The sequence below is a fragment of the Sarcophilus harrisii genome, chromosome 3 (genome assembly GCF_902635505.1).
Source record: "Sarcophilus harrisii chromosome 3, mSarHar1.11, whole genome shotgun sequence".
Taxonomy (NCBI): Eukaryota; Metazoa; Chordata; class Mammalia; order Dasyuromorphia; family Dasyuridae; genus Sarcophilus; species Sarcophilus harrisii.
The window spans coordinates 487,279,477-487,293,905 of NC_045428.1; the positions used below are offsets into that span (position 1 = coordinate 487,279,477).

Below are 14,429 nucleotides of genomic sequence, written 5' to 3' on the forward strand. Positions count from 1 at the left end.
CTGGCCACCTTGTTTGAAAGCCAAATGTATGCTTGCAAAAAAAGATTATTTTATGGAGAATTCAGAGGGCAGGTGCTCATGTGGTGGTCAGAAAAAGCGATACAAGGACACTATCAAGGATTCTCTCTTAAGAACTTTAGAATCGATTGTATGATATAGAAGACACTGACACAGGACCACCCTGCATGGTGTGCCCTCATCAAAAAAGATACTGTGGTCTATGAGTAAAGAAGAATTGAATTAACTCAGAAGAAACATGAGATTCACAAAGTTAGAGAATGCTCTTCAATTCATAGGGATTATTTGTGTATAACTTGTGGCAGAGCATTCTCAGCTAGTATTGGTCTAATCATCCACTAACACTAACTTGTCAGATACACTAATTCGACTCTAACATAGTGGTGTCATTTTGGTCCTCTTTGAGAAAAAAAAATAACTAAGAGCAGCTAGGTGGATAGAGTGCTGGACCTGAAGTCTGAAAGATTCATCTTCATGAGTTCAAATCTGGCCTGTCACTTGCTAGTTGTGTATCACTAGTCAAATCACTTAACCCACTTTGCCTCGGTTTGCTCATCTATAAAATGAGTTGTAGAAGGAAATGGCAAACCACTCCAGAAAACTCCAGATGAGATCAGGAAGCTACAACAGCAATAAATGGTTATTTAATTGAAAAGGACAAAAATGCTGATGCCATTATCTCCACTCACTTCCATGGTACTGGTCCTTTTCCTCACTCTCTTGTTTTCATATGAGTCTCGCTGAGATGATCTTGCACTGGAAATAAAGTATTTTCCCTATTTGTTTGTTATGTGCATTGTTGAGCCAAGCCAACCTCCTCTGCCCTCCTTGAACCCAAGGCTCAGTCAAAGATAAATCATATCATGATCATGGAATGTTTTCTCAGTCTCATGGCCTGCTCCGTAATAAAAATGATTAGTAGCCATTGCCTTTGTGTCACCTAGTCTTCCAGAGGGCTTTTCTGTGTAAAATCTACAATTCAATGATATTCCAGGGAAAGGAAAGTTATTACAGAAATGTTGGCTGCCAAGGTTTTTTAATATAATATTTTATTTCTTTTATTATTTCTCAGTTACACATTTTAGAATTTAATATCAATTTAATTTTTTTGAGTTCCTAATTCTCTCCCTTCCTTCCATCTTCCCCCTACCCCTTGAAAAGGCAAACAATATGAGAATGATTATAATACATGTGAAGTCATGCAAAACATATTTCTATATTCTGACTTTCTGTTTCAAAAGAGATGTCATCATTCCTATAACAATTCTTCCTTTCACTAAAATTCAACCACCTCTGGCAAAAAGTCAGATTGCTCTTTTTTTAAGCAGCATATCTATAATAATAGGACAATAGGGTATTGCTGTAAGACTGGGATATAGAAGAGATCATAGATGCTGCCGTATCTGTTAGGGGAGAATGGCTCCTCTACAATACTTTTACCAGGGCTAAACTGTATCCCTCTTGAGAAGACATAATGGTGTCTTGGAATTAGATTAGATTGTACATCTTCGAATTAGAAAGATACAGGATCAAATCACACCCATGCTAGCTAAGTGACCATGGGCAAATCACTTCACCTCTCTCTGAGCCTCAGTTTCCACATCTTAAAATGTGGATAATAATGCCCTAAAATGCCTACCCTATGGCATTTTCATGAGACTTATATAAGACAAGATAGGTTCTGCATAGATGATCTCTTTGAGGTAAGGAATTACTGGGGAAAAGAATACATCCTCAGTTGTCTGAAATGTTTCACCTCGAAGAGTTGTCTCAAATACTGTGAGTTACCCAGGTCATTCAAGCAGTATATACCAGAAATAGGATGGGATCCCAAGTTTTTATGGTTCTTAGGCTAATGTGACTTCACTTAAGACTCTCACATGAGATAATGTATGTAAAGTAGAATCTTTAAAGTGTTTTTGAAATATAATTTTTTATTATAAGAGAGTTGCCAGGACCCAGGTGTTTTGCAAGTACCTAAAAAGGCCATTCTTTGCTAATTTATGGTGGGTCAAGAGATGAATGTCTTCCATGTTATGAATAGCTTTGGCCTCTCCTTATGTTGTTGGCTTTGCTCTGCGCATTGCACTGTGATTAGTTTTGTTCTGTTTGGCTTCAAAGGAAAGAACCTAAAAGCAACCAGTGAAAGTTGTAAGATAAATAAGCGCTTGACATCAGTTAAAAAAAAAAACTTACAACCAATAAGTAATATCTAAAAGCATCATGGCTTGCCTGCTAAAGTAACTGTTTCTCCCTCACTGGAGATCTTGAAGTAGAAGGGAAAAGGAAATAAGCATTTATTAAGCACTATGGGTCATAGATGCTGTGTGGATCCTTATATCAATCTATCTAGAAGATAGGTTCAATTTTTTATTTTTATTTTATAAGTGAGGAAATTGGGGCAGATAGAATAAGTAACTTGCTTGGAATCAGACAGCTGATAAAATTGTTGTTGTTCAGTACTTTCTCAGTCATATCTGATTCTTTGTGACCCCATTTGGGATTTTCTTGGCAAAGACACTAGAGTGATTTGTCATTTCCTTCTCTTGCTCATTTTACAGTTGAGAAACTGAGGCAAATAGTGTTAAGTGGCTTTCCCAGGTTCTCCTAGCAAGAAAGTGTCTCAGCCCAGATCTGAATTCAGAAAGATGAGTCTTTCTCAATCCAGGCATGGTATTCTTATTCACTATGCCACCTAGCTGTTCCAAGTATCTAGGATTGAATTTTAACTCAGATTTTCTCTCTTCCTGAATTCCGGACTACCACTTTTTCCACTGTGCCATGTAGTTACTTGCCACACCATCTCTAGTATATGGTGTAAAGAGGATTCTTGTTTCAATACAGGTCAGATTAGATGGTCTCTGATAGTTCTACCAGTTCTGAGACCCTTCAATTCTATGATTTCTTCATAAAGCATTCCATGATTCCAACCCACTCTATATAAGATTCCCCCTGCCCCCTCATATTTTTATAATACTTTGTCCAGTTCTTTTCTTTACACTTATTGAATGTTGCCTTATATCATAATTTTTGTGTACTTATCTTATTCCTGTCCCTGGTCAATAGATTAGAAGTTTCTTCAGGGCAAGATCTGTGTTTTATTTGATTAACGTATCCCTGGAACTCAGCACATAAGTTTTGTTTTTGTTTTTTGTGTATGGAGAATTAAAGATTTGTTTGAAATGACACAATCGTGAAAAACATAATTTTATAGATTATTTCTGGATATATGATATATGATTTTTTTAAGGATCTATCTGTGAAGGCAAGCTGTATAAACAAGGAGTGAAAATAAATGGGAGATTTCTTTTTCTGGAGATGTTTTTGGGGATAGATTATCTCCCCCATCTTTCAGCCAATCTCATACAAAAGTATGCTCTTTAATGTCACATTAGTGATAGGGAACATTTTGTGTGTTTAACCAAGACTCAGTTGTCTTCACCAACAGAAGTCACTGATGTCAGAATCTTTTGCAGCTTGAAAATCACTATTCATCATCTCGCTATGAAAAGCAGCATAGAGTTTTTTAATAAACATTTGTTGAACTGAATCAACTTATTAATGAGCAAAACTAGTCTCTGGATGCCTCAGCATCATTAAAAAGTTTCACAAACAATTGTGAAATCAGTTGGGGACAAACATTTCCTTCCTTTCCTTGAGTCTAGTTATATTGGAGACTGTGCCAGCAGGGCCTGTATGGGGAAAACATTACTTTAATACATATTAAAGATTGATTTTTATCTCCCATTGCTGTGTATTAAGTTGCAAAACCAACACAACATCATGTAAGTACTCATCCTTATATTATGATATCATTTACTGCATTGAGCCAAATAGGATTAATGTGATAAAGAAATAAAACACTTTAGGCACCAGAAAGTTATTTTTAGTTTTTACTGAAAATGTTTCTGTTTTTAATAGAATAACCCAAGAAGAATTTTCAATGTGAGCTTATATTCAGGACACTCTTTTTGGAGGCGGAACTAAAATTAATGACCTAAAAGTGTGAGTAAAGGAATTTCTTGGCTGAGCTCTCTGACCTATTTAAGCCCATTAAACCACAGTTGCAAACCCTTTCACTTGTATTTGCATCCCTCCAAATCCAGAAACAGGCCTCAGAACTATTGCCCAGTGTTGTTCACAGGGGAACAAGTCATGTAGGCATGTAGGTCATGTGCCATGTCTTATTTGGACAACATTCTGACAAATTGAAATCCTGTGTGTAGCAAAGTAGGAAAAAAAAAGAAGAAGAAAGGAAGTCTAACCAGAAGTTAATTAGTTAAAACATTAAGTAAAACAAATGAAAAGATCTGTACATTCTCTAGGAAACTCCTTCACTCTGACCTGATGTCTCTGCCTCTTGTTCACAGTAGAAGACGGATTACTGGATCCCACTCCCCAGCCAGATACCAGCTGAATGAATCTCCTCCCACTACAAATTGAATGTTTTCCTAGCAAAGATAGGAAACAAAACCAAATGCCAGTTTTTTTTGTTTTTTTTTTATTGGAGTTCATAGAATCTTTGGGAAGGCTAACACTTGATGTCCTAGATAACCTCAAGTAGCATTGTTTGGGAAATGACCTTATGAAAATTAAAGTACATTTGCAAATGTATAAAACATCTCTGAGTTTTGAAACCCTGACTCAATATGGATCTCAATAAGATCAGGAAATAATAATAATGATAATGGCTAGAATTAATATAGTTCTTACTATCTGCCAGGCACTCATAGAGAACCCAGGAGGTAGAGTTGCTATTTTGTGATTTTGCAGTTGAGGAAACTGAGGCAAACAGAAGTTAAGTATCTTGCCCAGAGTTACACAAGCTAGTAAGTGTTTAAGGTCACATTTGAATCCAGGCTCAGCATTTTAACAATTGTACCACTTAATTGTCTCTGTGGGTCTAGACCAGATATTCATTCTCCAACCGGGTTATTAATCCCATTTGTAAAAGGATTTTCTAGGATCTTCTGATAAACCTTCTTAGGGAAGTAGCCAAACTTCCTTTTCGGTGTCTCAAGCAATGTTGTTCCTTTTCTTTTTTAAAGTTTTTTTCTGTGCTTTTTATCTATCAGTTCATCTCCCACACTGCCCCTTTCCTTCTATCACTCTTCCCTACCCACCACCACAACTATCACTCTTTCCTGGAACTCATATACACATACTGTGCTTCTTCCTTTGGCACTATTTCCTCCTCATCCCCATTACTTCCCCTCCCTCTCTACCCTTAAGCCTCAGTGGTTTGTGGTCTTGCCACGTGAACTGTAAATCTGTCCAAGACAGCTCATCATAAACAAAGAAGCAACTGTGAAAACTGTTAAGTTCAGGGACTCTGGCACTGGGTCTCTACCTGGCTATCTTTTGAGAGATATTGGCAAGGATAAAGCAGTGAGTGGGAAGAGGGGAGATAGATATGAGAGAAAAAAGTTCATGTATGTCAAAACTACAGTGATGGGCAGAGAATGATTCTGATGGGACTCAGAAGCTGGGGAAGCACCACTCCCCTGACACACAATAGACTCCCAAAAGGGAATCTCTTTTAGGGGAGAAAATGAGATACAAAAAAATTCAATAATAAAAATCCCTTTAAGGTAAGGGCTTATTTCATTTTTGTGTTTGTATTTTCAGTGCCTAGCACAGTACCTGGCACAAAGTAGGTATATCAATAAGTATTAGTAAATACTTATTGATTGATTTATTCAACTGAATGAATGTAAAATAAAATGCTAAGGCTCCAAAATCTTTAATGCTATTTGGAGAAGAAAGGAAGTGAAGGAGAAGGGAAGAAATGAAAAAGGGAAGTTAGAAGGCAGTAAAGCAGGCATATAGGTAGGGGGAAAGGGAGGGAAATGAAAAAAGAAAATAAGGGAGATGCAGTGGAAAAAGAAAGAAGGAAGAAAAAAGGGAGTGAGGGAGGAGGAGAAGGAGGAGGGAAGGAAAATACTACAAAGTGACTTTAAAATTCTTTCTAGTTCTTAAGATTCCATGACTTAGCACTAAACAGAATGTGTCAGGCTGAATGCCCCATATATTCACAAAGCCCATGTTCAATGATTAGGCAGGCATAAACCAAATACCAAATATTAAAACCCTTCCACAGACAGAGTGTGATTCATCACATATGTATCACTTTCTTCTTCTTCTAAGAGTAGTTTCTCTATGGGAAGAGTGTTGATTGCCCTCCTTGTATCTTCCAGGTCTTGAGGGACTGGCTCTGGAATAGAGATAGGGAGTGGTACAAACTGAGGCCCAGGCAGTGTAGGGGCTGGGGGCTGGTACTGCAGGGTAGAAGTGGGCAGAGCTGAAATGGGCTGAGGCCACGAGAAGTAAGTCAGAGGTGCTTGGTGCTCTGTACCCTCCAGTTGAGGTCCACCTGTTGGCGTGGCATTCCTGGTCTGTGGAAAGAATGAGACTTAGTTACATTGTGAGAGAAATCTCAACCCATCTGGCCACTCTCTAAGTGGGCTTTTTCTTCATTCCAAATCTTTCCTGATCTCTTACTCCTGGGATTGCCTATAGGCTTATATATGGAACCCCATATATGGAACCATAGAGAAAAATGCAATTATTGAAGCATGTACTATGTGCCAGTCACTAGTAAGCACTTAATGATTAATCTCTCATTTTATCCCCACATCAACACTGAGAGATAAATGTTATTATTATTAATGTTTTACAGTTTAAAGATGACAGGAAAAAATAATGATGATTGTTGGAGGGGATGTGGGAAAACTGGGACATTGATGCATTGTTGGTGGAGTTGTGAACGAATCCAACCATTTTGGAGAGTAGTTTGGATCTATGCTCAAAAAGTTATCAAACTGTGCATACCCTTTGATCCAGCAGTGTTACTACTGGGATTATATCCCAAAGAGATTATAAAGAAGGGAAAGGGACCTGTATGTGCACGAATGTTTGTGGCAGCCCTTTTTGTAGTGGCTAGAAACTGGAAACTGAATGGATGTCCATCAGTTGGAGAATGGCTGAATAAATTGTGGTATATGAAAATTATGGAATATTACTGTTCTGTAAGAAATGACCAACAGGATGATTTCAGAAAGGCCTGGAGAGACTTACACGAACTGATGCTGAGTGAAATGAGCAGGACCAGGAGATCATTATATACTTCAACAACAATACTAGATGATGACCAGTTCTGATGGATCAGGCCATCCTCAGCAACGAGATCAACCAAATCATTTCTAATGGAGCAGTAATGAACTGAACTAGCTATACCCAGAAAAAGAACTCTGGGAGATGACTAAAAACCATTACATTGAATTCCCAATCCCTATAGTTATGCACACCTGCATCTTTGATTTCCTTCACAAGCTAATTGTACAATAATTCAGAGTCTGATTCTTTTTGTACAGCAAAATAATGTTTTGGTCATGTATACTTATTGTGTATCTAAGTTATATTTTAATATATTTAACATCTACTGGTCATCCTGCCATTTAGGGGAGGGGGTGGGGGGGTAAGAGGTGAAAAATTGGAACAAGAGGTTTGGCAATTGTTAATGCTGTAAAGTTACCCATGTATATATCCTGTAAATAAAAGGCTATTAAATTAAAAAAAAAAATTGCCCAGGGAAAAGTTGCTATTCAAATATTTTTGAATAATTATAATTATGATGATGATGATGATGACTAGCATTTCTATAATGTTTTAAAGTTTATAAGACAATTTATAAATATTATTTTGTTTTATCTTTATAATGCACCTAAGAATTGGGTTCTATTAATAATCTTCATTTTATAGATAAGGAAACTAGCACAGAGAAAGATTAAGTGACTTGCCCAGAGTCATGCATATACTAATTCAAAGTTCCCTGATTCTATGTTTGCACTTTAACCACCGGGATAACCAGTTGTCTATGATAAAAAGTTTAATTGCTTTTTGTGATTAAATAACAATTTTGTCATGTAAAAAAAAATGTTTTACAGTTTAGGAAAACGAGGCATAGAAGTTAAGTGTTTAGTCCAAGGTAAGCATCTGACACCAGATTTGAACTCAGGTTTTCCTGATTTCAAGCCCAGTGCTCAGTCCACTGTGTCACCTAGCTGACTGAGAATGCCTCTGAAAGTAGTCTATTAAGTGATGACATGTGTTTTTTTTCCTCCAACCTCAAAAATTCACAAAAAGAGAGAAAGTAGTTGAGGTTTGTACTGAAGGAGGAAATAAAAACCACACCAATAAAATCCTGGATTTATTTGAAGCATTAAAGTATCTTTTCAGGATTATGCCCTTCTTGAGGGCAAGGATCATTTCTTAGGTATCTTTGCATTTCCCTCAGCATGTATTCTATTATTTTATGGAGCATTCACACAAGGAAAGCACTCATAAGGTGTTTAGAGAAAGTGAGAAAGGGACACTTTCAAGGTCTCTCTTAAGAACAATCGATTGAATGACACGACCACCCAGAATGGCGCGTCCTCTTCGGAGAAGGTGCTGAGCTCTATGACCACAGAAGTACTGAATTAGCCCAAAAGAAATGTGAGATGCACAAAATTAGAGAAGTCACCCCAAATGTTCATTTATTTGTGTCTAGCCTGTGGCAGAGCATTCTGAGATGTTTCTCATCTGAGCAGCCACAGTCAGATACACTGTAACTCGACAGGATGAATAGGAAACATAGTGAAGTCATTTTGGTCCTCTCTGAGTAAGAAGGACAATAACCAACCAACCAGGTATAAGATCTTATACCTGGCAGGGGATTAATAAATGTTGTTGATATTTAACATGTACTGGGCTACCTGCCATCTGGGGGAGGCAGTGGGGGGAAGGAGGGGAAAAATTGGAACAAACAGTTTTGCAGTTGTCAATGCTGAAAAATTCCCCATGCATATATCTTGTAAATAAAAAGCTATAAAAAAAAGAAATTAAATTGAAAAAAAAAAGAAAATAAAAAGAAATGTCTGGATGACATTTGATTGTCTAGATGAATAAATTGACTCTGTGCACAGATGACTAGATGAATAAATGAGTGAATGACTGAATGATACCTAACATTTAAATGACACTTTAAAGTTTGTAAGGCATTTACATATATGATCTTTTTTGATTCTTACAACAATCCTGTGCGAGGAAATATTATCACTATTTTACAGATAAGGAAATTGAAGCAGCAATTACGTGTCTTGTCCAAGATCACAAAGCTAGGCAGGATTTGAACTCTATTTTTTTTTTTTACCATATTTTACCATATAGCTCTGTCACCTCACTGCCTTGAATTAAACAATAATAGCTAGAATTTATATAGAATTTTAGGGTTTGTGAAACAATTGATAAGCATTATCTTATTGGGTCCTTACAACAACCCAAGGAGGTAGGTATTATCATCATCCCAATTTTATAGATGAGGAAACTTAGGGAAACAGAAATTAAATGGCTTGCCCAGGGTTAGAAAATTGGTAAATGTCTAAGGATAGATTTGAACTCAAGCTTTCCTAATTTCAGGTCCAATGCTCTATCCATTATCCATCTATATGACTCCGAATGAATAGATGAATTCTCTGGTCACTGCTGCCAAGTTAATTGCACCAATTTGGCACAAAATTTGAGAAATTTACTGAATCTTGGATCTCTTAGAAATATCTAGATTTGTTAATAGACTGGTAAGGAGTGTTGAAGCTGGCATTTCACTCCAAACAGAATGACAATTAATATTATTAAAACCGATATATACTCCTCAATTAAATTTATAGAGGGAACCAGGGAGATTTAGGCTAAAGAAGCAGAAGAAGAGAACTTTCTGTTACTTGGCATCATTAGGAATTCTCAGGGAAGACAATGTAATATCTTTCAGTTTGGGGACAATCGTTTGGGAATAGACTGTGGTAAAAGCATACCGTGAAGTTGGTGATGAGTGGTTGGGAGGCATATGTCAGCACTGATGAGGGACCCACCACTGTGTAGCTGGGGCACATGGGCTGAACATACATATCAGTAGAGTAAGGGCAGCTGACCCCTTCGTGGGGCATGTATTCAGGGTAGGGTGTCCACGGTGTTAAAGGCTGTAGGGTAGCAGGAGCTGGCTGGGACAGCCAGCCTGTGCACAGAGCCCCTTCTTCTGTCACTGTAGATGCGGGTACCTCCATGTCCAGGCAAGTTGGCCCTGAAGGGAAAGAACCATTGAATATGAGAGATTACTTTGCAGATGAGTAAATTGAGGACTAGAAAGATGAAGTGATTTGCCAAGATATTGCCAGTCTATTTGCCAATAACTAATTATAGTTAACTAATTGTCATAATTAATAACAAAAGCAAAGACAAGAAAGTTCAGGTCTTTGTACTGCAAGTACACTTTCACCCAAAGATCAAGAGTAGGTGAGACATCAGGGATGAATAAAGCAGGCATCTCAGAAGTCATCTAACTCTACCCCTTCATTTTAGAGATGAAAGATTAACACCTAGAAGGTGAAATCCTTACTAAGAGATAAGAATCAGAGAGAAAAGACTTACCCATTGTTGCATAGGTTGCCAGGGGTTGATGGGGCAATACTACCTAGAAGAGAGTAGAGATGACCAGGGTGAAGATTCCCTCAGTCTGAGTGGCTCCCAATCTAATCTGGTTTTCTCTAAGATTATGGGGCATCCCTGATTATTTTCTCCTCCATTTAATTAAATCAAACCCAATCAGTACCTATTATGTGTAGGATTTTGCATTTGACCAATAGAGATGAAAAATAAAGTGGTCCTTGTCTTCATGGGGAAAATGAAATAAGGTCCCCAGTGAGTGTGTGAATAATAAACATAAGCTGACTAAAGTAAGAATCCCTGACCCACATTGAACAATAAACATTTTGGTAAAGGTTGTGCATCCTTCTCAGTCATCCCAAAGATAACTTCCCACCATGCAGAGGAATGTCCCTCATCTAATCCCATTCCTTGCAACAACTGGTATCCTCACCGTGGTTGCAGCCACTGTGAGCCCGCTGCTGGCAAGACCACGTTTCCTCCTCAGCAGTTCTTTCACTGGCTCCTTCACACGGACACCTTGGTAAGGCCGGGGTGGCGCCGGTGCCTGCTCAGGAGCAGATGCTGTAAAGTACAATTTCATTCCATGCTTATTGCTCATCCCCTTATAATTTCTTGTCCCAAGTTAAGCTCTCTCTTACTTTAGGGAATCCAAGTATGTAAAGGTCTGGAACCAAGAGGAAGACCCAGATGATTTGTCCTAAAACTACCATGTTTATCATGTTATTCCCTTTTCACTAAGTCTTTGATAACTCCTTTTTACCTCCAGGATAAAGTTCAGATTCCTTCATTGTACATTCAAAGGCTTTAGCCTGGACAGACTTAGATGAACTGTTGCTAAGTGAAATGAGCAGAACAAGAGAACATTGTACACAGTAACAGTAAGATTATGTGATGATCAACTGTGATGGACTTCACTCTTCTCAACAATGTGGTGATTCAAGGCAATTTTAATTAGACTTGGAATGGAAAATGCCAATCACTATGAAGACTGAATGTGGATCAACACATAGTATTTTTGGCTTTTTGTTATGATTGTTTGTGTGCTTGTTTTTCTTCTATCATGTTTTTTCCCCTTTTGATCTGATTTTTTTTTGTACAGCATGACAAACATGAAAATATGTTTAGAAAAATTGCATGTGTTTAACATAGATTGGTTGCTGTCTTGGAGAGGGGGGAGGAAAGGGAAGGAGGGAGAAAAATTTAGAGTACAAAATTTTACAAAATTGTATGTTGAAAACTATCTTTACATGTATTTGGAAAAACAAAATACTAATGAAAATACTTACCACCTTCATTTGGAACTTGGCTTTCATAAACTGTTTCATATCATCAGTTATTATTGAATATTCCTGTTTCTTATCATCATCAAAGCTAGCATTTATAAGGCAATCTAAGATTTGCAAAGTGCTTTATATATGCTAACTAATGTGATCCTTGTGGCAACTTTATGGAATATGTGCTATCATTATCAACATTTTATAGATGGGGAAATTGAGGCAAGCATAAGTAACTTGCTCACAACCATGTGATTGTGTCTTCCTGACTCCATGTCCAGGCTTTGGCAATGGTATAGATGAGAGGTGATGAAGGCCCAAAATATGGTGGAAGCCATATGAATGAAAAGAGAATAGAGACAAAAGTTGAATATACAGAATCTATAAGACTTTAACTGACTGCATATAAGAGTGAGGAAAGATGACTCTGAGGTTGTGAACCCAAATAACTTGGAGAATGACAGTAGTCTCAGAGGGAAGAGGGAAGTTTGGGCTTTAAACTCATCCCTCGAGGAAGAAATTTCATTTAGGCCATATTGAGCCTGAGAAACCTAAACAACCTCCAGTTTGAACTGTCCAACAGATAATTGGAGCCAGATTTCAGGAGAGTGACTAGGCTTAGTTATATAAATCTAGCATTCATTAAGTCTCATGTAGGTGAATCCCTGAGAGAGGGGTCAGAGCAGGGGTTCTAACATTTTTTTTCATGAATTTCATTGCCAGTCTCATGAAGCCTATAGACTTTTTTCAAAATAATGCTTTTAAATGCATAAAATAAAATATGTAAGATTACTAAAGGAAATCAACTGTATTGAAATATGATTATCTATAGATATAGATATTTTAAAATCTTTGTGTCCTAAGCTAAGAATTCCTTATGTAGAGAAAGAAAAAAGGACTACAGGATAAAACCTTGCTGGACAATTATACAAAAGGGGTAGGATATAGAAGATAAACCAGGAAAGGAGAAAGCCAAGCAAATATGAGGAAAATCAGGAGAAAATGCTGGAGAAATATAGGGAAGAGAAAAGACATAGTCAGTAGTGTTAAATTCTGAAGTGGCCAAAAAGAGGAAGAATAAAAATAATTCATTGGATTTTGCAATGTAATTCAAGCTATTTCTAGAAGTTTGAAAAAGAAAAGAATTATATAGGACTGAATGGATGCCAGAATCAAGTGAAAGTTTTTGCGGATGACAGAGACCTGGGTTTGGTTGTAAGTAGCAGTAGAAATATTGAGGCCAGAGAGAGAGTTTGAGGAAACAAGATTCTGGAGGAGATGGGATGGGATGAGATCCAGGTACAAAGGAAGAATTAATCTTTATAAGAAGGGTAATCTCCTTTTGTCAGAGAACGGAATACAAGAGAACAGAATGGGAAGTGATATTGAATGTATTTAATGTTATCAACTAGAAGAGAAGAGGACATAATAGTTAGCCTGTGTTTTCTGGATAAAGCAGGAGGTGAGGCCCTCTGGTGCAAACAAGGTGGAAGAAATGATATAAGAGGCAAAAGAAGAAAAGAGTTAGAACAGCTGCTGGGTGAAGGAGGGAGTAATATAAAATGAAGTCAATTAGGAAAGAAGTGGTGATAGTTCAGTTGACATTAGATAATAACTTAAGTGGCCCTAGTCTGCATATATGTGGGTCACTTCTTTGAAAGCCAAAGTAGAAGCAGCAATGATAAATGGATGGCTCCAATAAACCATGATTTGGGTTTGGCAAGGTATAAATGGTCATTGGTTAAGCTGTCTTTGAGATAGGAAAGCTAGTTATTTATTCTATCATTAGATAAATGAAACTGGTAGTGGCATCCCTAAGCATGGGGGGGAAAGGCATTTGCCCCATACCTAGGTCACTTTTCAGCTTGTTCTATCCCACAACAAAGCTGATGACTTCAAAAAGTAGATATTGCCAAATAATAGCAATATTCTATTCAGTTTTCTACCTGTCTTGTCCATGTGAACTAATTAACAATAAGAAAGTCTGCTCTAAGGATTTTACAGGAGGCAGGCCCATAGTGTGGTTCAGCCTACCATGTATCAATTGAGAGTTTTGCCAGGAAGGCCCTGCTATCACTTGTAGATATGAGTGACCCAGGCTTTGTATCAAAGGCCAGGAAGTGTGGCTATCTATTAAGCCCGCCAGATCCTTCAGTTTAGGCCTTGGACTGGACTTTGTTCTGTAAATATCTAACTGATAAAATTCCATTCCTGGCTCTTTCTTTATTACCATTGTAAGGGGTGAGGTAGGTTTAGGGTACCAATGTACCATTTACCTGAAAGTGGGAGGAAAATACTCCACATACATTCAAGCATAATGAGAGTTTCCCCAAAAGAAACAGATTCATAGGCATTTTGCCCCTAATTTGCATAGCTAGTTCTGAGGAATACCATGGAAAATACATCAGATTGCCCTTGTGGCCACAAGATGTGAAACACGAGATCTACTTTAAAGTACTTTTAGAATCTCACCAATCATTGCTTTCCAATCAATATAAGGAGGTTATTGAGTGGCACTACCCTCCCATGTTTGCATTCCCATGGAATTTATGTCAATAGGTATAACATGACCCCAATTTTGCCACAATTTTTCTACCTCCCTCAATTCTCCAAGTGATAGAAAGTCCAGGGCTGGGTCTAGATAATGCAGATGAC

The 14,429-nt window shown here is 37.6% G+C and overlaps 1 protein-coding gene across 2 annotated transcripts in view; it reads right to left on the reverse strand.

Annotated features, from left to right (window-relative positions):
• Positions 1 to 3,898: 3,898 nt before the first annotated feature.
• POU2AF1 (POU class 2 homeobox associating factor 1) overlaps positions 3,899 to 14,429 on the reverse strand; it is a 32,502-nt gene continuing 21,971 nt past the window's right edge. For both annotated transcript variants that reach the window (XM_031961138.1, XM_031961139.1), the window contains 4 exons: positions 10,931 to 11,061; positions 10,483 to 10,525; positions 9,870 to 10,135; positions 3,899 to 6,413 (listed from right to left, as the gene is read on the reverse strand). In XM_031961138.1, the coding sequence (XP_031816998.1) occupies positions 6,102 to 6,413; positions 9,870 to 10,135; positions 10,483 to 10,525; positions 10,931 to 11,061 (752 nt within the window). In that variant the 3' untranslated portion in view covers positions 3,899 to 6,101. The remainder of the gene's footprint in view (positions 6,414 to 9,869; positions 10,136 to 10,482; positions 10,526 to 10,930; positions 11,062 to 14,429) is intronic.